This window comes from Mustela nigripes, chromosome 16 (genome assembly GCF_022355385.1).
Source record: "Mustela nigripes isolate SB6536 chromosome 16, MUSNIG.SB6536, whole genome shotgun sequence".
In the NCBI taxonomy this organism is placed as follows: Eukaryota; Metazoa; Chordata; class Mammalia; order Carnivora; family Mustelidae; genus Mustela; species Mustela nigripes.
In genome coordinates this window covers 41,445,334-41,470,910 of record NC_081572.1, presented here as the reverse complement: position 1 = coordinate 41,470,910, position 25,577 = coordinate 41,445,334, and the positions used below count along the sequence as shown (strand labels likewise).

The 25,577-nt window shown below is 35.9% G+C and overlaps 1 protein-coding gene and 1 non-coding gene across 2 annotated transcripts in view; one reads left to right on the top strand and one right to left on the bottom strand.

The window, feature by feature from the left end:
* Positions 1 to 25,577, bottom strand: part of NLK (nemo like kinase) — a 174,601-nt gene that overhangs the window by 75,345 nt on the left and 73,679 nt on the right. The window contains exon 2 of the mRNA XM_059378513.1: positions 629 to 758. Coding sequence (XP_059234496.1) covers positions 629 to 758 — 130 coding nt within the window. The remainder of the gene's footprint in view (positions 1 to 628; positions 759 to 25,577) is intronic.
* Positions 2,499 to 2,602, top strand: LOC132004595 (U6 spliceosomal RNA). The gene has a single exon (XR_009400556.1). It is a non-coding gene; the product is annotated as a U6 spliceosomal RNA (small nuclear RNA).

Genomic DNA, 25,577 nt, shown 5'->3' with positions numbered 1-25,577 from the left:
GCTAACCTATGTTACTTTAACAGCTATATTGGTTTTTAAGAAAAGAAACTGTTTCCCTACATTTTTATATTAATCTCTGATTTAAAATATTAAAAGTTAAGAATAAAGCATTTAAAATCAGGAACCGGGATGCTTGGGTGGCTCAGTCAGTTAAGCAGCTGCCTTTGGCTCAGGTCATGATCCCAGTGTCCTGGGATCAAGGCCCACATCAGGCTCCTTGCTCCGAGGGGAGCCTGCTTCTCCCTCTGCCTCTGCCTGCTATTCTGCCTGCCTGTACTCTATCTCTCTGGCAAATAAATAAATAAAATCTTAAAAAAAAAAAATCAGGGACCAATTATTTCCACTTAAATCACTCATAGTACATACTGCACTCTTTTTATGTTTAATATTAGGATCGTTCCTCAGCTAACTATTAACATTTGTTTTACATCAATTAATATTTATCTGTTGATTGATACACCTTAGAATTCACATAAATTTGCTCATTGTTCACAAAAAATAGTCTAATTTGTCTCAGGTACCTAAACTTAATAACTTACACATTCCCTTTTTAACTCTCTTTTGCTTTCTACTAATACAATTAAGCATGCATAGGAAACAGTCTATCTCAAACATCAACTTCACTTACATTATCATGTTTAAAAAAACACAACATCTTCAATTCCCGGAAGACCCTTTTGCAGGAGACCAGATTCTGGAAGACGTTGGGCATCTTTTTGAGTGCTACTCTCTTTCCATCTCTTGGATCTGTTACTGACCTAAAGAAGCAATATTTGGGGGAGAAGGAAAAAAAAAAAAAAAAGAAATCAATTCCAAGCTTTGTTTTTCAATGTTTCAGAACATGACAATCATCTTTATCTTAGACTACTCAATCCACTTAATGTTTAAAAGTAACAGTGAGAAAGAAGATTTAAAACAAGTACACACTTAAAATCAAAGAGAATGTTTTGGCCATCCAACTTAATTGCCATGCTTTTTTTTTTTTAATCCTTCTCTAAATTTTTATAAACACTTTTTCTGAGAGGTCACTTAACAATTCATCTCAGGTAGGAGGGTTTTAGTGGTAAAGCCATTTTAAAAATGAGGGGTGAGTACAGATTAATACAACTTAAGTCCAATTAGTTTTATGCTTCATTTTTGGAACCAAATTCAAGATGGAAGAGATGTTCATTCAGATGTCATTTCGTTTAGTTAAACATAGAGAATTCAGACTTAATTTACTTATTTTGGCTTCTTACATAAATGAACATCTTTTAGTAATATGGATTTCAATCCTACCAGTAGCTGAACAGTATCCCCTCCTCAGAAGTCCAAGTGTCAACTTAGGGCCATAGCTTCTAGATTATGAAGACCTCTTCCCTTTTGCTTCTTATAAGCCTCTTGGTATGGTAACTGTGCCTCCTGTAGTTTTTCTTTAATAGCTCAGTGTCCCCCCCCCCCATTTTTAAAAAAAAATCTTTTAGTCTTCTAACACTTGTATAACCAATTCCTTGAATTACATTTCCCTATGTTTGACATACTAGTATGGTTTCCATTTTTCTCACTGGACCCAAATGATACATATTAAATAGTGAAAGGAAACAAAGCAATAAATGTTAAATATGGCCAACTGACCATTTTATAAGTGATTTTCCATGAATTATCTTAACGTTTCTTTTCCTTCCACCCAATATATACGACTGGTTGTCCTTGTAGAATTTATTTCTGTCAAATTTATTTTGCTGATTCCTGCTTGTCATTCTCGGCTACTATCATCTTTCAGTTCCAGCCAGTTTCAGTCACCCAATGCTTTGGCTATCCTGCCCAGATTTGTGTCATTTAGAAGTCTGTTCCAGAGGTCATCAATGACTTTATCCAAGTTATTAAAACTTAGAACAGGACAGAATAGATCTCTACAACAGATACAACACTAGAAACCATCTATGAGCCTAACATCCAATTATTATTGAATTACTTATTTAACTACAACCACCTAGTTTATTTCTTCATCTTGTCCACAAGAAATCACTTATCAAATTGCCTTCCTGAAAACGAAGCATTCCTGTTACCTACTAACCTGTCTAAAGACTATACCAAACTTCTTTACGAATACCATGACTTCTTTATAAATTCATCTTTGTGATCTTAGTGATCATTTACTTCCTAAGTGCTCATGAAAACTTTTAAATGGTGCATTCTACTATTTAAACAGCATGAGGGGGTGCCTGGAGTAGGCTCAGTTCATGATCCCAGGGTCCTGGGACTGAACCCCACACAGGGCTCCCTGTTCAGTGGGAAGCCTGTTTCTCCCTGTCCCACCCCCCCTACTGTGTTCCCTCTCTCGGTGTATCTCTCTCTGTCAAATACATAAATAAAATCTTTAAAAAAAAATAGCATGAGGACTCTTCTTCTGTTGACTAAAAATCTGATAAAAAAATTAAGAATTATAATTTTTAGGTTTTCAATAGCTTGAACTTGAACTTAACATTGGCGATTAACGCTTAAAAAACACCTACCCAGTGCTGGCTTCAGCAACACATATACTAAAACTAGAACATAACAGAGATTAGCACAGCCCCTGTACAAGGATAACATGCATATTTGTGAAGTGTCCCATATTAAAAACAAAAACAGAACAACAAAAAACAACCTAAACCCAAAACAGATCTACAACATTGCCTAAAAATACACATAAACATAAAATAAGAAGGAAACTGGATATAGTATTACATTCAGACTGTTAAAAGTATTTTTTTCCTGTTCAGTACACCACTTCTTTAACTAGACTAGAAGACAAAAATGTCAATGAAATAGGAAGGAAGGAAAATTTTGGACCACACATTGTTGCCAGTGTCTCTTGAGATTTCCTTAATGTAGAATAGTTACTTAGCATTCCTTTGTCTTTGATGACACTGCCATTTTTGAAGAGTACAGGCCACTTATTTGTAAACTGCTCCTCAATTTGGGTTTGTGTGGTGTTTTCTCATGATTAGATTCAGATTAGGCATTTTTAACAGGAATAACTCACAGAAGTGAAGTCTTCTCAGTGAACATATTAGGAGGCACATGATGTCAATTTTCCCCGTTTGTGGTGATTAACTTTGGTCACTTGGATGAGGTGTCTGTCAGGTTGCCACATTGCAAAATTACTCCTTTTTCCCTTGGTAATTGTGTAACTGTTCTATTCCTCATCAAACTTTGACTTACGACCTTTAGCATCCATTGATGATTTTTGCCTGAGTCAACTATTACTATGATGGTTGCCAAATGGTAGCTTAATAGTTTTAACGTCTCCAAATAGCTAGTCCACACATAAATACTCGTTTTAAAAAAGTGAGTAAATTGCTTTAACACAAGGCCCTTTCCCCAGGCCTCATATAGCACTACTTCTTCCCAACTTCTGACTTCTATTGGTCTTGACTCTACTACTCCTGGCCCAAGGTTAGTACTGTGCCTTGCAGTGTTTTAAGGTAAAATTCACAAAGTAGAATTTTATTTTATTATTCATGCAAAAGCCAGTCATGCCTGTGGCTGGTAACAATATAACACTAATGAATGTGAATGGCTGTGCAGTAATTTCACGCCATGTTGAGTTTGTTCTCTCAACTTGACGTAGCAGACGCTTTAGTTCAGCTCAAACAGTACCACAGAACACAGATAAGTGTGGAAGCCTGTTACACAGGAATTCTTTTATTTTCTTTGTTACGGAAAGGCTTGCCGTGCTTAGTTCCTCTGTGTCTGCAACACCCTGGTTATTCCAACTGTACTTGTTAATGAAGCTCCAGCTGTAGAAATAATGAACAACATTTAGGGCAACTTGCCTCATTTCAGGAAAAAAAAAAAGGAGCCGTCCCTTGATCTACAATTCACTTACTGGTCAGTTACTTTCTCTACTAAACACTGGAAGCCCTACATAGAACAGTGCATCTGTCATTTCACCTCATTATCTTCATGGGCAATCAAGTTATGCTAGAACAGGTATTTACTTCTTAGGTTTTAAATCAATGTTTGATTCTTGAACAGTATATTAAAAAATACAGTTTTAAGGTCTGTGGAAAAAGAATCCTTTCTTACATCTGCCCAGAGTACACCAATCCTTCTCTGCATTGCAAATACCAGTTCAACTGTTTTTTAAACAGAAGAATCGACAAACCTTTCTTCAGAGAAATATAGTCAGCCAAAAGAGCAGAAAACCAAAATAGAAAGCTTTTTAGATCTGATGTGGTTGTTTTGTTGTAGAGCTTTCTTAATCCTAGGAACTCTGACCATTGCCACAAATCTGCTTAAATTATGGACAAGCAGAAGGGTTGGAATAAAACGAGAGTGAAGCTTATTGGGGGATACATTCCCAAGCACTTGAACCCAACATTAGAACAGCTTTAGATTAGTATAACTACTAAGCAAGAATTTCCAAGAAATTATATGCTCTACATTCATTTTATAAGAAGAAACTTTCCCCCATTTGGGTTAGCAGTTTTCAAGTTCATTTTTCTGGTACAGGTTCTTAACTATTCAAAGCAAATAAATAATTTATAATGAGAATGTTTCACTCAGATTGAGAAAATCAGGTTCTTCTAATTCTATTCACATAAACTTGTAATCAGCAATCTTCTATATCTTTTGCTATACACACTACAATTACTACGTCAACTGTACCAATACAGTATGTACCTTAGTAACAGAACCTCCTAACTAGACTAAATATTTAGATTATTGCCTTTGCATTCATTTTGAAATTCATTTCCTTAAAAGTTATCTTTACTTGTATTTAGATTAAGTCAGCTTGAGAAAATAATCACAAACTATGAGGTAAAATTTCTGACAACGAATAAATCTTAAAAAGAATGTATCTTATCTGTAACTTAGTCCCTTTTATATGTTCAAGGACACTATAGGTTAAGGAATAAGGAATTTTTTTTTTTCTTTAAAGATCTTATTTATTTATTTCACAGACAGAGATCACAAGTAGGCAGAGAGGCAGGCAGAGAGAGAGAAGGAAGCAGGCTCCCCGCTGAGCAGAGAGCCCGATGTGGGGCTCTATCCCAGGACCCTGGGATCACAACCCGAGCTGAAGGAGCCGAAGGAGCCGAAGGCAGACGCTTAACGACTGAGCCACCAGGCGCCCCAAGGAACGAGGAATTTATTTTTACATCTCTTTGGTCTTTCTAACCATAATTTTAACAGGCTATAGTTTGTGTACTTCGACATAATTCATAAAGTTGCACATTATTCAGAGGAATAAACTTTCCCTGCCTCCACCCAAAGATTTATGAAAAAAGATGCTCATGGTTAGGTAATTTGTTCCATCAGTTGGGGTTTTCTGATGTTTGGTTTCTCTTTTATGTTCATCCAAATTTGGTATTTGTTGAGTTAGTTCTACATATAACATATAAGAAAGAGTTCCTTTTTTTTTCCCCCCAAGATACTTCTACTGAGCTGATCCTCAAATTTGTTAATCTGATATTATAAGGAAAAAAGACTTATTATTTTTTTTTAAAAGATTTTATTTGTTTATTTGACAGACAGAGATCACAGTAGACAGAGAGGCAGGCAGAGAGAGAGAGGAAAGCAGGCTCCCTGCTGAGCAGAAAGACCGATGCGGGACTCGATCCCAGGACCCTGAGATCATGACCTGAGCCGAAGGCAGTGGCTTAACCCACTGAGCCACCCAGGCGCCCCGGAAAAAAGACTTATGTAACAGCTAAACCGAAGCAGTAAAATTGTTCATTCTTTTCCTTGTATCTTTACATTCCAATATTGATCAAAAGAAGCAAAACATCTACATTTACTTGAAAGAGTTAAATATGAACTTAAACATCCTCTAACTCTGTGTTTAAATAAGTATAAATAGCAGTGATCCCAGCAGGTGAGACATCCCTGAGCCATTCTGATCTGTAGTGAGATCCCCAGGGGTGCTGGTAAGGGAGGAGAAATAAGACACAGGCAAATCACCCAATATCAGGCTGTCATATTTATTTTCAAATACTTGTTACTAATGAATAAGATCTAACTTTTAAGACCCCAGCCCCCCACCAATTATTATTGGTTAAGTTAAAATATAGATGCAAAATCCTCTTCTATTAATTCTTGTTGGCCCGAAAGAATTTTAGTCCTTTAAACCATGAATTAATAATTTCATCCTTGCTCCAGATGCTGGGAAAGACATAGAGACTCTTACTCCTTAGTCACTGTCAAATATCTTTGTGAGGAGTATAACGTGCCTGCAGGAAAGTTGCCACACTGTCTTTTCAGTAGGGATTTTCTCACATTGGTGGGTGAACACGACACAGCCTAGCATACCAACTCTAGGAAGTTTCCATGGCCCACTGCCCACAGTCCTCTCCTAGAAACAGACCCACGAATATTGTATGGGAAGGAGAACCACCCGCAATGAAAGACAGGTTTCTGTACAAAGATAAAAGAAAAAAATTCACAACTGCACCTTCTTCTTATATTTTAACAATTTATGCTGAAAAAGGGTTATAAGGGATAACCAAAACAAAAACTATGTAACACAAAAATGTGCTTGCTTTTAATACCACCGATGACTTCTTGAAAGATGTGTTCGGTAATAGGAATACTGAGAAATACAGAGATTAAAAAAAAAAATTATAGAATGACAATTTTTGTTGCACATTAGATTTAAAAATATAGAAGACACCAAATAAAAGAATGGTTTTGTTTACACAGGTTTATAGCAGCACAATTTTGATGATGTTGAAAAACTATAATGAATTTAGAAATGCAAAGTTTCACAGACCGGTACCCCCTGGGGCTAACAGTACATTATATGTTAATAAAAAATTAAAAATTAAAAAAGAAATGCAAAGTTCACATGACTGGAAAAATCTGTGTTTAATTGTTTATTATTTAATATTTTAGAGGCTAATATTTTAATAATTACTTAACATAAAATTTAAGTCCTAGTATGCTGTTAGTTAAAAGTAAAGTGAACATACCAACCAACATACCAGTAAAATGTAAATTTTGAAATAAAAAGGAAAATCTGAATATGGCTTGGAATTATGGTTATAAATCAAATGTCCATATGTTCTAGGAATGTATACTTACGTATACATAGGTGAAATGATAAGAGACTTAAGATTTCCCTTGGGGCGCCTGGGTGGTTCAGTGGGTTAAAGCCTCTGCCTTTGGCTCGGGTCATGATCCTGGGGTCCTGGGATCAAGCCCTGCATCTGGCTCTCTTGCTCGGCAGGGAGCCTGCTTCCTCCTCTCTCTCTGCTTGCCTCTCTGCCTAGTTACGATCTCTGTCTGTCAAATAAGTAAATAAAATCTTTTTTTTTTTAAAGATTTTATTTATTTATTTGACAGAGAAATCACAAGTAGATGGAGAGGCAGGCAGAGACAGAGAGGGAAGCAGGCTCCCTGCTGAGCAGAGAGCCCGATGCGGGACTCGATCCCAAGACCCTGAGATCATGACCTGAGCCGAAGGCAGCGGCTTAACCCACTGAGCCACCCAGGCGCCCAAATAAATAAAATCTTTAAAAAAAAAAAAAAGATTTCCCTTAAAATACTTCATCAAGGACTGTTGAAACAAATGAAGAAAATGTTGATAATTACTGAATCTGGTGATCGGTGTAATGAGGTCAAACTATTCAAAAATAAAGAAAATACATGTTTAAAAATTTTCAAAATAAAAACAATGAAGTGAAAAAAATTAAAGATACTATTTATAATATAAAAATATCTGGTATCTGGGATTAAAGCTAACAAAAGCTAAGTAAGCAACACCTCTACATAAAGACTAAAAAACATTATTGGGAGAAATTAAAGATATAAATAAATGAAGAGACATAACATATTCACGGACTAGAGAACTCATATTATAAAAATTTCAATTCTCCCCAAACTGATTTATAGATTCAGTGAAATTCCAACCAAAACCCCAAAAGGTTTTCTTTTCATGGAACTACACAAATTAGTTTTAAGTCTTTATGGAAATGCAAATATGCCATGGACTGCTAAAACACTCTTGAAGAAGGTGGGCAAAATTGGCTCTACCACATATGAAAACTTAACATAAAGCCACAATAGTTTAGATAACATAACTCTGGAGCAAGACCAAAGAAATGGAAATATGAACCCAAAACAGACTCTCACATATAGAGAGCCACTTGGCTTGTCATAAAGGTGTCTTTGTAGAAAGGAAGGCTGTGCCATAAGCTATTGTCTCTCAGGTTCAAACCCATCTGTTTAAACACAACTCTATAATATTGCGGCTACAACTCCGCAAACCACATTTTGGTTTTGCCAACTAGTTCCATGTTGGGCTCTCCCAATATGGGGCTTTAGAGCAGACTACAGAGTTGTAGGAGTAAAAGGGGACTTGCCCCTTCCTGTGGGCTACCTGCCTGTCTCTTGTTTCTGGGTCACCCTAGCAACACTTCTTCACTTCAGCCATGGCAACGCCTTCCTGTAACTGCAGCTGAGCCCAGTTTATAGTCCCCGTTTGCAGAACAAGCCTCACTGCATCCTCCACCCCAGATACCAGCACTAGTGAGCTTGTATTCTCTCCTTAGATAACTGAATTACTGCTGCACGATGTTCTAAGTCTTAATAATTCCAAGCTCTTCCATGGTATTTTTCTAACTATAGCAGGAGGTAGCTGTTAGTGTACTCTTCTTGTCTTTTTTATTACCTACAATTTTAAATTTTACAAACAACTTTACAGGTAATCAGTACCCCCCCGCCACACACACATTAAAAACTGTTTAAATAACTGGTATGGTTTCTTTTTCCTCCCTAGACCCTGACAGATACAACATTCTTTTCAATGTATGGTATAGAACAACTAGATATCCATATGGAAAAACAAAATGAATCTTTACTCTTATTTCATTCTGTACACAAATTCCAGTGGATTGTAGATAATAAATGTGAGAAGCAAAATCATACAGCTTTTAGAAGATAACATGTAGTAGAATATCTTTAAAACACTGGGGCAGGGAAAGAGTTCTTCAGTAGGACACAAAAAACGCAAATCATAATACAAAAGAAAAATTCATGTATTTTACTACTTTAAATTCAAGAACTTCTTTTCATTTTACGTACATTGTTAAGAGTAAAATGCAAGTCATGCAGAAGACATCTGTACTACACATATAAGGAATAAAGTGCTTATCCAGAGACATGCAGAATTCACACATACCAATTTTTAAAAGTGCTAAATAGGCATTTAACAAAAAAGGATAATCCAAACAGCTAATAAACATATGAAAGGACCTTAACCTTATTAGTCATTTGGGAAATGAAAATTAAAACTGTAATGAGTGGACAACACCAAATTTTTAGTGACAATATGGTACAATGGCAATTCTTATAGACTGCTAATAGGAATGTAAATTGATATAATCGCTATGGAAAACAGATTGGCTTCATATACTAAAATGAAGATATAAATACAATGTGACCCAGAAACTTGACTTCAATGTGTATACCTCAAAGGAATGTGCACACTTATCACTAAACATATGAGTGTGTTCACAGTACCCTTAAAAATGGAAACAATCCAAATATCCATGAACAGAACAGATTAACAAATTGTTGTCTATTCATATAATGGAAAACTCTACATTGATTAAAATGAACTACTGCTATGTGCAACAACATAGATGAATCTCATACACCGGATTTTGAACAAAAGAAACCAGTCACAAATAATGTAAGATTTTGTTTCCATAATATTAAAAATATAAGCAAAGTTGAACTCTAATGTTTAGGGTGTATACTTAAGAGACAGAAACTATTCAGAGAGGAAGTAGTTACCATAAAATCAGTATAGTGGTTATCTTGGGGAGGCAATGATGACGGGGGAGACTAGAAGGGACTTGTGTGAGCTAGCGATGTCCTATTTTTTATATGAATGGTGGCAACAGAGGTGTGTACTTTATGATAAATCACTGAGCTATATGTTTTCTGTACATTTCTATATTTCTATTATTATATAACTAAAAAGGTAAAGATAAATTTCTCAATTAAAATTTTGAGCATAGGGGCGCCTGGGTGGCTCAGTGGGTTAAAGCTTCTGCCTTGGGCTCAGGTCATGATCCCAGGGTCCTGGAATCGAGCCTCATATCATGCTCTCTGCTCAGCGGGGAGCCTGCTTCCCTTCCTCTCTCTGCCTGCCTCTCTGTCTACTTGTGATCTCTGTCAAATAAATAAATAAAATCTTAAAAAAAATTTTTTTTTGAGCATAAAAAGGCATTTCAGGTTGAAGTCTGTATAGGTAATTTTTTAAAGAGGACAATTCTTTTTTTTTTTTTTTGTAAAAATACACATCTATACCAGCCCAATGAATAGTCTCCTGTATTTCCTTGTGCCACTGGTTTATTTTGTAGTAAGGAGTATACATACTATCTTTCTTATGTTTTGGTAAAATTCCAAAGGAATTTGCTTACTTAAAAAAATAAACATTTTCTTCATCATTACACAAGAATATGCTAGTAAGAAACATTCCACAGGAGAGTGCTGTCAGCAGAATTATAGCAGAACTACAGTCCCACCCCTAATCTAATCACAATCTCCTAAGTTCTTCCATTGTAAAGCAAACTGCTGAAGCAGCTACAATATATAGATGTGCTTCAGGTTTTTAATTAGTCTTTTAAAAATAACCAAAACCAAAAATGCTGCAAATATAAAGCAGGAGGCAGGACTTCCAGCTGTGGCAATCTGAAGAGGTCAGCAAATCCTTTCCCCTCAAAACTACTATAAAACTGGACAAAATGTCAAAAACGATCATTTCAGGACTCCAGAAAAACAGCCAAAGTCAAACAACAAATTCAAAAGTGTTTATTTATGAAAAGTTATGGACCTATGGGTAAGAAGAACAATGAGAGTCAGTGATGTTACTGCTTGGCTGCTCCTTACCCCCACCCAAGCACAGTCCATGCAGTAGTTGGCCATAAAACGCAGCAATTTCACTGCCTGAGGTTGCTGATGTGATCTGAAGTGGAGGATGAAAACCCCACACCCAGTAGCATTGACCATGAAAGCATTAAACTCAACTGGAGAAGAAAAAACTGCAAATCTGGGGCGCCTGGGTAGCTCAGTGGGTTAAGCCTCTGCCTTTGGTTCAGGTCATGATCCTGGGGTCCCTCTGCTCAGCGGGGAGCCTGCTTCCTCATCTCTTTCTCTGCCTGCCTCTCTGCCTACTGTGATCTCTGTCAAATAAATAAAATCTTTAAAAAAAATTTGCGAATCTGAGGTTGCTATTCCAGCTGGGACATAAATCCTGAAATTTAACAAGGAGATTCTGGAAATGAGAGCCACAGTGGGCTAGGTAAACTCTCTACACATCCCTGGCTAACTGGAGGCTGCTCATATATTCAGAGCTGATCTGAGGGGGCCTAAGCTCTGCACATACTCGTGACTGAATGAGAGCCTTGCCACATGTGAAGGGAAGAACTCAGAGGCTTGGGAGAAAATAAAAGCTGGGGCATAGCTGAAAACTAGATGAGCTCCCTAACATAATCGAAGGATAGAAGCCTTACTGGCTCAAGATATTTGAGCACAATCTTCAACCAATCACTAGCTGACACTAAGCTACAGAGACACAAAGGGGCACCCCAAGCAGGCCAGCCTAAAAATTAAAATATAATTTTTAACAACTGGAGTGGCTGTACCCCATGGGGGAGAAAGACTGTGCACATTAAGTCCAGTCAAGTTACTGAAATATAAGCAAACATACACAAGTAACAGCAATATGTCAATAAAGACAACCCTCAGATGGGAGGGAGGCTGGGGAGGAATCAGATCCAGAGTTGTTACAATATATTATTAAATATGTCCAGTTTTTAACAAAAGAATTATAAGACATGTGAATAAACAGTAAAATGTGACTCATACTCAGGAGAAGAAGCAGTCAATAGAAATCGTTTCTGAGTGAGCCCAGAAGTTGTATTCAGTAACACTTCAAAAGCAGCTATTACAAATATGTTCAAAGAATTAAAGGACATTACCACTATAAATATCTGGGTGTACGTGCTCCTTCAGATCCCTATATTTGTATCTTTAGGGTAAATACCCAGTAGTGAGACTTCTGGGTCGTAGGGTAGCTCTATTTTCAACTCTTTGAGGAACCTCCATGCTGTCTTCCAGAGTAGCTGTACCCACTTGCATTCCCACCAACACTGTAGGAGGGTTCCCCCTTCTCTGCATCCTTGCTGACATCTATTGTTTCCTGACTTGTTAGTTTTAGCCAAACTATGGAAAGAACCTAGATGTCCATCAATAGATGAATGGATAAAGAAGATGTGGTGTATATATTCAATGGAATACTATGCAGCCATCAAAAGAAATGAAATCTTGCCATTTGCAATGAGGTGGATGGAACTAGAGGGTATTATGCTGAGTGAAATAAGTCAATCAGAGAAAGATAATTATCATACGATCTCTCTGATAATGAGGAATTTCAGAGGCAGGGTAGGGGTCTGAGGGGTAGGGAAGGAAAAAATGAAACAAGATGGGCTCATGAGGGAAACAAACCATAAGAGACTCTTCATTTCACAAAACAAACTGAGGATTGCTAGGGGGTGGGGGGGAGAGGGTGGCTGGGTTATGGACATTGGGGAGGGTATGTGCTGTGGTGAGTGCTGTGAAATGTGTGAGCCTGATTATTCACAGACCTGTACCCCTGGGGCAAATAATACATTATATGTTAATAAAAATAATTTTAAAAAAGAATTATAGGAAATCATGCTTAAAGAATTTTTTTAAATGGTGACAATGACAACAAGTAGGATATCACAATATAGAAACAAACTAAAAAAGAAAGAAATCAAATTCTAGAGTTGAAAAGTACAGTATTAGAAATGAAAAATTCAGGGGCGCCTTGGTGGCTCAGTGGGTTGAGGCCTCTGCCTTTGGCTCAGGTCGTGATCCCAGGTCCTGGAATGAGCCCTGCATCGGGCTCTCTGCTCAGCAGGGAGCCTCCTTCCTCCTCTCTCTCTCTGCCTGCCTCTCTGCCTACTTGTGATCTCTGTTAAATGGATGAATAGAGTCTTTAAAAAAAAAAAAGAAAAAGAAAAAGAAAAATTCAGTAGATTGGTCCAATAGTGGATCTGAAATAGCCTAAGAATCAGTTAATTTAAAAGATTGATCAACAGAAATTATACAATCTCAAGAACAGGAAGTTTGAGGAAAAATGAACAGAGCTTCGGAAATCTATGCAATAACACTGAGTGTATGAATATACATCTAATGGGAGTACCAAAAGTAAAGGTGAAAAAACAGGGCAGAAAAAAAATCTGAAGAAATAATGGTTTAAAGTTTCCCAAAGTTAATGAAAATGTACAGATCCCAAAAGCTCAAAAATCTCATATAGGATATACACAAGAGTACTGCATCTAGACAGGTCAGAGTCAAAGATCTATCAAGTCAAACAAACTCCTGAAAATAATGAGTAAAAACAATAGAATGGTTGACTGACTTCCCATCAGATACAACAGAGGTTAGAAGACAGTGGAATGCCATATTTGCAGTGGTGGTAGTGAGCAGGCAAAAATTCCATATGCAATAAAAAAGACCCTATCCAGGGCACCTGGGTGGCTCAGTGGGTTCGGCCTCTGCCTTTGGCTCAGGTCATGCATGGGCTCAGGGTCCCGGGATCGAGCCCTGCATCGGGTTCTCTGCTCAGTGGTAGCCTGCTTCCCCCTCTCTCTCTGCCTGCCTCTCTACCTACTTGTGATCTCACTGTCAAATAAATAAAATCTTAAAAAAAAAAAAAAAAGACCCTATCTTTCAAAAATAAAAACATTACAAAATAAGAAATGGTGGACAGAATTTGTTGTCAGCAGATCTGCCTTACAGGAAATAACCCCAATGGTAATTCAAATCCACAAGAAGAAATGAAAAACTAGAAATGGCAAATATGTGGGTAAATAGAGGAATATATGTTTATTTTATTTTTATTTTTTATTGCAGTATAGTTAATAACAGTGTTATACTAGTTTCAGGTATACAATACAGTGGTTCAAAAATTCTATACATTACTCAGTGGTCAGTATAAACGTATTCTTTAATCCCCATCACCTATTTCACCCACCTCCCCTCTGGTAACTATCAGTTTGTTCTCAATAGTCAAGAGTCTGTTTCTTGGTTTATTTCTCTTGCCTACCCCCTTTCCTTTGCTTATTTTGTCTCTTAAATTCCACATATGATTGAAATCATATAGTATTTGTCTTTCTCCAACTGACTTATTTTATATATAGATATATAGACAGACACATGCACACAGAATATTATTTCAGCCATAAAAAAGAATTAGTCATAAAAATACATACACTACACTTTCTTTATCCATTCATCTATTAATGCACACTTGGGCTGCTTTCATAATTTGGCTATTGTAAATAATGCCGCAATAAATATAGGTGAGCATGTATCCCTTTCAACTAGTGCTTTTATATTTTTTGCGTAAATACCCAGCAGTGCAATTACTAGATCTAGGGTAGTTCCATTTTTAACTTTTTGAAGAACCTCCATACTGTTTTCCACAGTGGCTACACCAGTTTGCACTCCCACCAACAGTGCAAGAGGGTTCCTTTTTCTCCACATCCTTATCAACATGGTCTGTTTCTTGTGCTTTTGATTTTTGCCATTCTGACATATGTGAGCAGATATCTCATTGTAGTTTTGATTTGCATTCCCCTGGTGATGGGTGATGATCATCTTTTCATGTGTCTGTTAGCCATCTGTATGTCTTTTTTCTTAAGATTTTATTCATCCATTTGAGAGAGAGACAGAGAGACAGAGGGTACACCTGAACAGGGTGCAGTAGAGGGGAAGGGGGAAGGAGAGGGACAAGCAGACTCCACAATGAGCATAGAGCCCAATGTGGGGCTTGGTCCCAGAACCCCGGAAGCATGACCTGTGCTGAAACCAAGACTTGGATGTTTAAGTGACTGAACCAGCCAGGCACCTTGCCTGTATGTTTTCTGTATGTATGTATGGCTTTCTTTGTATGTCTGTTTGTCTTCTATCCGTTTTTAACTGGATTATTTGTTTTTTGAATGTTGAGTTGTAAAAGTTTCTATATATTTTGGATACTAACCTTTTACCAGAAATGTCATTTGCAAACATCTTCTCCCATTCAGTAAGTTGTCTCTTAGTAGGTTTGTCTTCAGTAGGTTTCCCTTTGCTGCGCAGAAGTTTTTTATTTTTACTTTTTTAAAAGATTTTATTTATTTGACAGAGACACAGCGAGAGAGGGAACACAAGCAAGAGGAGTGGGAGAGGGAGAAGCAGGCTTCCTGCTGAGCAGGGAGCCCGATACAGGGCTCTATCCCAGGACCCTGAGATCATGACCTGAGCCGAAGGTAGATGCTTAATGACTGAGCTACTCAGGTACCCCAGAAGCTTTTTATTTTTATATAGTCCTAAAAGTTTATCTTTGCTTTTGCTTCCCTTGCCTCAGGAGTCATGTTTTTTAAAAGTTGGTATGTCCACTGTCAGAGAAATTACTGTCTGTACTCTCTAGGATTTTTATAGTTTCAGGTATCATATTCAGGTCCTTAACCCACTTTGAATTTATCTTTATGTATGGTATAGGCCAGTGGTCCATTTCTCCCAACACCATTTGTTGGAAAGGCTGTCTTTTTCTAATTGCGTACTCTTTCCTCCTTTATCAAAGATTATGTGACCATGTAAACGTCAGTTTATTTTTGGGCTTTCTATTCTAGTCCACTGATCTGTCTACTTTTGTGCCAGTACCTTACTGTTCTGATTACTACAGCTTTGTAGTATAACTTACAATCTGGAGTTGTGATACCTCCAGATTTTTCTTTTTCAAGATTGTTTTGGTTATTTGGGGTTTTCTGTGGTTCCATACAAATGTTAAGATTGTCTGTTGTAGGTCTGTGAAAAATGTTGTTAGCATTCTGATAGGGATTACATTAAATCTGTAGATTGCTCTAGGCAGTATGGACATTTTAGCAATGCTTATTTTTATTTATTTTTACTCCATGAATATGGAATATCTTTCCATTTGTTTGTGTTGCCTTCAATATCCTTCATCAATGTTTTATAGTTTTCAGAGTACAGGTCTTTTGCCTCCTTGGTTAGGTTTATTCTAAGGTATTTTATTATCTTTAGTAATATTGTAAATGGGGTTGCTTTTTTAATTTGTTTGCCTCATGACTGGTATATAAAAATGTCATAGATTTCTGCACAATAATTTTTGCATCCTGCAACCAGCTGAGTTTATCAGTTCTAGTAGTTTTTTTGGAGGGGTCTTTAGGGTTTTATATAAAGTATCATGTTATCTGTAAACAGTGTAAATTTTACTTCTTCCTTACCAATTTGGATGCCTTTTATTCCTTTCTCTTGTCTGACTGTTGTGGCTAGGACCTCCGGTGCTATGTTAAATAACTGTGATGAAAGTGGCCATTGCTGTCTTGTTCCTGACCTTAGAGGAAATGCATCTCATCCTGATGTTGGTGTGGGGTTTTTATATATAGCATTTATAGAACAGCTTGTTGAGGTATATTCCCTCTAATTTTACTTTGTTAAGGGTTTTTTTTTTAAAATCATGAATGGATACCGTACTTTTGCAAACACTTTTTTTTCCATCTGTTGAAATGACCATATGGTTTTTATTGATGTGATGTGTCACACTGATAGCAAATACTGAATCACCCTTGAATCCCAGGAATAAATCACACTTGATTGTGGTGAATGGTTTTTTCATGTATTGTTGGATTCAGTCCGCCAATGTATTAACAAGTTTTGCATCTATGTTTATCAGAGATATTGGCCTGTAGTTCTTCTTCTTTTTTTTTCTTTATCTGGTTTTGGTATCAGGGTAATGCTGGCTTCACAGAATGAATTAGGAGTTTTCCTTCGTATTTGACTTTCTGGAATAGATTAAGAACACATATTAAGATCTCTTTAAACGTCTGACAGAATTCGCCTGTGAAGCTGTGTGGCCCTGGACTTTTGCATGCTGGGAGATTTGTGCTTACTGGTTCAATTTCTGGTAATCAGTCTGCTCAAAGTTTCTATTTCGTTCCAATTTGGTTTTGGGAGATTATATATTTCTAAGAATTTATCCATTTCTTCTAGGTTGTCCAATTTGTTGGCATTTAATTTTACATAATAGTCTCTTACAATCTTTAGTATTTCTATGGTGTTGGCTGTTATTTTCCCCCTTTCCTTTCTGATTTCTTTGGAGTCGTCCCCCACCACCCCTCAGATGGGGCTGGCTAAAGGTTTATTGATTTTGTTGGTCATTTCAAAAAACCAACTCCTGGTTTCATTTATCTATTCCACTGTTTTTTGGGGGGGGGGTTATGTTTTGTTTTTGTTCTGTTTTAGCTTCTATTTTGGTTATTTCTGCTCTAATCTTTATTATTTCTTTCCTTTTACTGGTTTTGCCTGTTGTTCTTTTTCTAGAAAAAGAACATCTCTTACCCTTAGATGTAAGATTAGGTTGTTTATTTGGGATTTTTCTTGCTTCTTGAGGCACAAGCCCGTATTTCTATAAACTTTCCTCTTAGAACAGCTTTTGCTGTATCCAAGGATTTTTGGACTATTTTGTTTTCATTTTCATTTATTTCCATGTATTTTTTTTATCTTGTCTTTGATTTCTTAGTTGACCCTTTCATTGTTTAGTAGCATGTTATTTAAATTTTGTATATTTCCAGGTCTTTCTGCGTATTTCCTGCTTTCCAGGTTTTTCTTGTGGTTGATCTCTTGTTTCACAGCGTGGTCAGAAAAGATGCATGGTATGATTTCAGTCTTTTTGAATTTGTTGAGACTTATTTATGGCTTAATATGTGATCTCTTCTAGAGAATGTTCCATCCCCGCTTGAAAAGAAGGTGTATTCTGATGTTTTTGGATGAATGTTCTGAATGTATCTGTTAGATCCATCTGGTCCAGTGTGTCATTCAAAGCCACTGTCTCCTTGTTGATTTTCTGCTTGGAAGATCTACCCATTGATGCAAATGGGTATTAAAGTCTCCTATAACTATTGTATTACTTCAATTATTTATTGTTTGTTATTAACTGCTTTATGTATCTGGGTTCTCCCATGCTGGATGCATAAATATTTACAATTGTTAGATCTTCTTGTTGGATTGTACCATTTACGATTATATAATGTCCTTCTTTGTCCCTTGTTACACCCTTTGTTTTAAAGTCTATTTTGGGGGCACCTGGTGGCTCAGCTGACTAAGTATCTGCCTTTGGCTCAGGCCATGACCCCAGGGTCCTGGGATGGAGCCTCATTGGGATCCCTACTCTGTGGGGATCCTGTTTCTCCCTCCTCCTGGCTCTTGCTCTCTCTCAAATAAATAAATAAAATCTTAAAAAAAAAAAAAAAGTTATTTTCCTATTTTGTCTGGGGCACCTGGGTGGCTAGTGTCTGCCTTTGGCTCAGGTCATGATCCCAGGGACTTTAGAGGTCAAGCCCCACATCTTCTCCCTCTCCTTCTGCCTGTCACTCCCCCTGCTTGTGCTCTCTCTGTCAAATGAATAAACAAAATCTTTAAAAAAAAAAAAAAAGGAAAAAGAAAAAAAGAACGTCTATTTTGTCCGATGTAAGTATTGCTACTCTGGCTTTCTTTTCACTTCTATTTGCATGATTAATGATTCTCCAACCCTTCATTTCCAGTCTGCAGGTCTCTTTGGATCTGAAACAAGTCTCTTGTAGAATAGAAGAATATACTGTTGGATTTATAACATATATAAATTAAACATATTTATAAATATTTTAACATATCACATTGTATAAATGTATGTATATATTATATATGTCATGTAATACACATAACAGTAACACAGAGGGGGAAGGAAATTGAGCTATATTAAAGCAATATTATTGAATTTTATGAAAATTAATAGTATAAATTTGAAATAAACTGTTCAGAAGTTAAGATGCATACTACAGTCTTCAGAACAATCAAGGAGAAAATAACTAAAAACTAAAAGAGGATTAAGAAAATAAAGAGATGAGGGGCGCCTGGGTGGCTCAGTGGGTTAAGCCACTGCCTTGGGCTCAGGTCATGATCTCAGGGTCCTGGGATTGAGTCCCACATCGGGCTCTCAGCTCTCTCTCTCTGCCTGCTTCTCTGCCTACTTGTGATCTCTGTCAAATAAATAAATAAAACTTAAAAAAAAAAAAAGAAAGAGATGAATTAAAAGAGTTTAATGTAAAAGAATATAATTTTGAAATATAAATTTAACAAAAGAAATAAATAATGTAGAAGCAAAGAAATGTGAGATATATAGAAAGCAGATAGCAAAATGGCAAATGTAAACTTAATTATATCAATAAGTACACTAAATGTGAATGGACTAAACACTTCAATCAAAAAGCAAAGATTATCTGATTTAATTTTTAAAAAGCAAGATTCAACTACATGCTACCTACAAAAGACATACTTTATATTAAAAAACAGATATAGGTTAGAAGTTAAAGAATAGAAAAGATATGCCATACAAATAATAGCAATAAGAGAGCTGGAGAAGGTATATTAATATAAAGGCAGGAAAGACTTTAAGATAAGAAATATTACTGTAGACAATAAGGGACATTTCATAATGGTAAAAGAGTCAGTATATCAGAAGATAAACAATGATCAATGTATATATACTTAAAAATAGAGCCCCAAAACTCACAAAGCAAAACTTGACAGAAAAGAAGAAAGAGACAATTCAATAATTATATTTGGACATTTTAATATCTACTCTCAAAACTAGGAACAACTAAACACAAATTAAGAAAGGACAGAAAAGATTTAAATAACATCACCTAATTTGACCTGTGTGACATTTATAGAACACTGTTCCTAATGAGAATAGAATACATATTTTTCTCCAAGGACATTTAGAACCTTCTCTAGAAAAGTCCAAATGCTAGGTCAGAAAGTCTCAATAAGAGGAAAGGATTGAAATCAAAGTATCTATTGTTAGACCACAACAGAATTACAAATAACAGAAATACAATTTGGAAATCCTCAAATATTAGGACATTAAAGAAAACATTTCTTTTTCTTTTCTTTTCTTTTTTTTTAAGATTTTATTTATTTATTTGTCAGAGAGAGTGAGCACGGGCAGACAGAGTGGCAGGCAGAGGCAGAGGGAGAAGCAGGCTCCCTGCTGAGCAAGGAGCCCGATGTGGGACTTGATCCCAGGACCCTGATGCGGGACTTGATCCCAGGACCCCGGGATCATGACCTGAGCCGAAAGCAGCCACCCAACCAACTGAGCCACCCAGGTGTCCCAGAAAACATTTCTAAATAATCCATGAGTCAAAATGGAAATAAGAAGAGATATTAAAAAATATTTCAAATTTAATGAAAATTAAAATATAATACATAAAAATTTATTGGATGCAGTGCTTAGAGAGAAAAATTGTATCTTTAAACAGCTATATAGGAAATAAAGGACTCCAGACAGTAATATAGAAGTTTCTACTTAAAGAATACTAGAAAAAGAGCAAATTAAACCCAAAGCAAGCAAAAGGAAGTAATAAAATCAGAATGGAAACAACGACAAAAAAAAACCCCAAGAAAATCAATTAAAAGATGGTTCTTTGAAAGATTAAAAAAAAATAGATAAACCTGTAGCTAAACTGATCAAGAACAAAGACAAACTGACAAAATCAGGACTATAAAAGGGGACATCTCTATTGAGCCTACACAAATTAAAAGAAAATGTGAAAAACAACTTTGTGCTAACAAATCAGGAAATTTATATGAAACAGAAAAGTCCAAGAGAGATATCAATTACTAAAAAATATCTCAAGAACAGAAAATCAGAATAAACCCAGAACAAGAAATTGAATCAGTAATTCAACATATTGTCTCAATGATTACCCTAGGTCCGGATGGCATCATTAATCAGTTATAACAAACAATTAAGAATAGTACCAGCGTTTCACAAATTTTTCTAGAAACTGAAAAGAGACAACTTCCCAACTCATTCTGCAGCCAAAGTCAGACGATGACATCACAAGAGATGAAAATTACAATTCGATATCCTTCACGAATATAGATGGAAAATCCATAAACAAACAAGTAGGAAATAAAATCTAACAACATAAAACTGAACTCATGATAAAAACATTCAACAAACTAGAAATAAAAGGGGACTTTTTCAATGTAACAAAGAGCATCTATGAATAACATAGAGCTAATAAATATCTTATTACATAATAAAAGACTGACCACTCCCCCCTAAGATCAGAAACTAGGTAAAGATGTCTACTTTAGCCATGTCTACTAAAATTTTACTAAAGGTCTTGTCAGTGGAAAAATGTCAAAAAAGAGAAAAAAGAATAAAGACACCTAAACTGAAGAAGAAAAAATAAACTGGTTTTATTTGTAGATAACATGATCCTCTATGTAATAAATCCTAGGGAACACAAACACGCTACTGGAACTAATAAACAGATTTATCAGGGTTGCAGGATACAAGATCATTACATAAAAACACATTGTTTTTCTATATACTAGTAATGAACAATCTGAGGATGTAATTAAAATTTCACAACAGAATCAAGAGGAATAAAATACATAGAGACTAAATTTAATAGAAGTGTAAGATGTATACCCTGCAAACTGCAAAATAATGCTGAGATAAATTAGAGAAGATTAAAATATACCAAACATTTCAAATTCATGAATTGGAAAATTCAATGTTAAGGCAGCACTCTTCCCAGAGTGATCTAGAGATTCACTGCAGTCTCAGTTAAAACTGGGATCCTTATATATCATTGATGGGAATGTAAAATGGAATAGCCACTTTGGAAAACAGTCTGGCTGTTTCTTAAAGGTACCTACCATATGACCCAGCAACACCATTCTTACGTATTTACACAATGGAAATGAAAACATTTGTTCATGGGGTGCCTGGGTGGCTCAGTCAGTTAAGCATCTGCCTTTGGCTCAGGTCATGATCCCAGGGTCCTGGGGCTGAGCCCTGTATCAGGCTTCCTGCTCAGTGGGGAGCCTGCTTCTCCCTCTCCCTCTGCCAACTTCCTCTGCTTGTGTTCTCACTCCCAAATAAATAAATAAATAAAATCTAAAAACAAAAACAAAAACGAAATACCTGTTCACACAAAGACTTACATATCAAAATTCATAGCAGTATTATAGCCAAAACATGGGGTCAAATTCACCAACCTGTGAATGGATAAAGAAACTGTGGTCCACCTATATAACAAAATAAAAAGGAACAAACTACTACTTATTAAGACATGGATAAGCTTCAAAAACATTATGCTAAGGGTAAGATGCCAGACACAATGATTGAATTTATAAAAAAATTTTGGAAAAAACAAATTTATAGAGAAAGCATTTCAGTGGCTGTTTAAGATTCAAAATGGAATGGGGGATTGACTTTAAGCATTAAATGTCTCTTGGGGGTGATGAAATGTCCTAAAATTGGGTTGTGGTGATAAATGCATAACAGTGAAATTTACTAAAAATCACTGAATTACATATATTTCCCCATTACCTGTGGTCAACTGCTGTCTGGAAGCAGATGACCCTCCTTCTGACACAATGTCAAAAGGTCAATAAAGTAGCCTAATGCTATGTCATTCACCTCCCCTCATCACTTTATCATTACAAGAACGATGAATGTAGCACAATATTTTGAGAGAAGGGAGAGGCCACATTCATAAGTTTTGTTACTGTGTATTATTATAATTGTTCCATTATTATTACTGTTCACTGTGTATTATTATAATTGTTCCATTATTATTACTGTTCATCTTTTGCTATGCATAAGTTATAAATTAAACCCTATCACCTGAAACTAATATTAGTTTAGCATGTTAACTGGAATTTAAATAAAAACTTAAAAAAAAAGCTAAAAAATATAAAAATAAATCTTATCATAGGTTTGTACGTATAGGGAAAAACACAATATATGTAAGGTTTGGGAGGGTACCTGGGCGGCTGAGTAGGTTGGGCAGCTGACTCTTGATTTCCGATTAGGTCATCATCTTGCGGTCCTGGGACAGACTCCCCCTGTTGGGCTCTGTGGTCAGCTGGGAGACTGCTTGAGGATTCTCTCTCCCTCAGCCCCTCCCCAGGCATGCTTGCTCTCTCTCTAAAATAAATCTTTAAATAAATTTTTAAATATATATATTTATAAATATATATTATCTTTAATTCTATGTCTATTTTAGTCTATCTAATCTATATATAATAAAATATATAGATACATTATATCTCTAAATATTTAAATATATTTATATAAAATAAATCTTTAAATACATATTTATAAGTATATTATACTTTTATAACCCCTGTGGATCACAGGGGTACTGTATTCATAATGGTATTTAAATTATGCCTCCTGAGGCTGTTAGAACAAAAACAAATTATCACCTCAGAGTATAAACAGTTTATAATATTCTAGGTCCTATTCTGATTTTATTTGTATAGTTTCTTCCCTTGATATTTACAGTTTTTCCATTTATCCACACAGATCACATATTAATCACTTATTCAGAGAAATACAGAGAAATGGTATTTCTTCCTCTTTTTTAATATCTGGTTTAATGCTAATGGACTTGGAAATTTCTATAATGTGTTATATAATTAATATACTGGTTAATTAATATGGTTATATTATATTGGTTATGGTTAATTAATGGTTAGTTAATATGTAATATAGTTAATATAATGGTTAATAATATAAACTATGAATCAATTTTTTCTTCTTCTTTTTTTTAAAGATTTTATTTATTTATTTGACAGAGAGAGATCATAAGTAGGCAGAGAGGCAGGCAGAGAGAGAGAGAGAGGGAAGCAGGCTCCCTGCTGAGTGGAGAGCCCGATGTGGGACTTGATCCCAGGACCCCGAGACCATGACCTGAGCCGAAGGCAGTGGCTCAACCCACTGAGCCACCCAGGTGCCCTGAATCAATTTTTCAACTGCTACTTTGTTCTATGGTCAACCAATGTCTTATGACTTTTCCATTTATACTTTATTGCCATTTTATCAAATTCTTTAAAGCAGCTACCATCAAATTTAGTATATCATAACCAACTGTGGGCTTAGGAAAAGGAACACAAAAACTGAAGTAATTCTATTTCATTAAACTGATGGCAGGGCCTAAAAATTTGTATTTTAATGAGCTCCCAGCTGACTTTGACTTTTTTTTTTTTTAAGATTTTATTTATTTATTTGACAGAGAGACAGCGAGAAAGGGAACACAAGCAGGTGGAGTGGGAGAGTGGGCAGGCTTCCCATTGAGCAGGGAGCCTATTGTGGGGCTTGATCCCAGGACCCTGGCATCATGACTTGAGCAGAAGGCAGATGCTTAATGACTTAGCCACCAGGTGCCCCAGACTTTGACTTTTAACAAGATTCAAGAACTACTGCATGCATTCATAACTTTAATGTACTTTAACAATCATCTGGAATTCTTAAAAGTCTTAAAAGGTACATTGATTCACTATGTCTGGGGTGGGGAATTGAGCTTCTGCATTTATATAGCAAGCTCCCAGGTGATGCTAGTGGCAGGCCTTTAAGATATGTCGGTATCTTACTTGGTTAAATATTAAATATACTAATAGAGTAAGCATGGGATTTTAATACATTTGGCTTTCCCTTTGGCTAGGGTATAACTTCCTATTTATTCAAACTTCTTTCCTGCTTGCCATTAAAGCTTTTTTTCACATACACATAACATTAAGCTACAGTATTTAATGTGTATCACCATAAATAAGTGTACATTTACTGTTTTATAATCTATTGTTAACAGACTTTTATGAGACTAACGCACTGCCTACTGCTCTAAGAAGGCACTGTTAACATACTTTTAATTTAAAACTTGCAACTTTCCTAGATTCAGTTGTTATGCCGCTGAATTCTTGAGAATTTTCTAGGTATATAACTATCATTGACATTGTTATAACTTAATTTCCTTCTTGCATATATCTATACTTTATTTTGCTCTACCTTTTTAGACTAGCTGACGTTCCATAATAGACAGCATTATTTCGCTGATGCCTTTACTTTTTATTTTGGTTAATGTGGACTTTTAGTTACAAATATATAGGGAAACCCTTGTTAAAGATTTTTTTATTTATTTGACAGACAGAGATCACAAGTAGGCAGAGAGGCAGGCAGAGAGGAAGGGAAGCAGGCTCTCCGCTGAGCAGAGAGCCCGATGCGTGGCTCGATCCCAGGACCCTGGGATCACAACCCGAGCTGAAGGCAGAGGCTTTCACCCACTGAGCCACCAGGCACCCCAGGAAAACCTTTTTATATAGGGAAAATGTATTTCCTTTATACTTTTCAGAGTTGTCAGAAATAGTGTTGATTTTTACTAAATATTTTTAGAATATTTAAAAATACTGTGGAGACATCATGATTTTTACTAATTTTCTTTTTAATTTTACCAGATTATAAATCCTTGGGGAAAAAGGACTCTACTAGATGTATTTTCAAAACTTCCTAGTGCCTGAAACAATACTTTCTCTATCCTAGGTCAATGAATGTTGGTTTAATTGATTTTACTGTTTTTCCTAATAAAGAAAATGGATTATGTAAATACTTTTCCTTTCACAGAAGCAATCTTAAATTTCTACACTAAATTTCACTTGGTTGTGGTGAATAT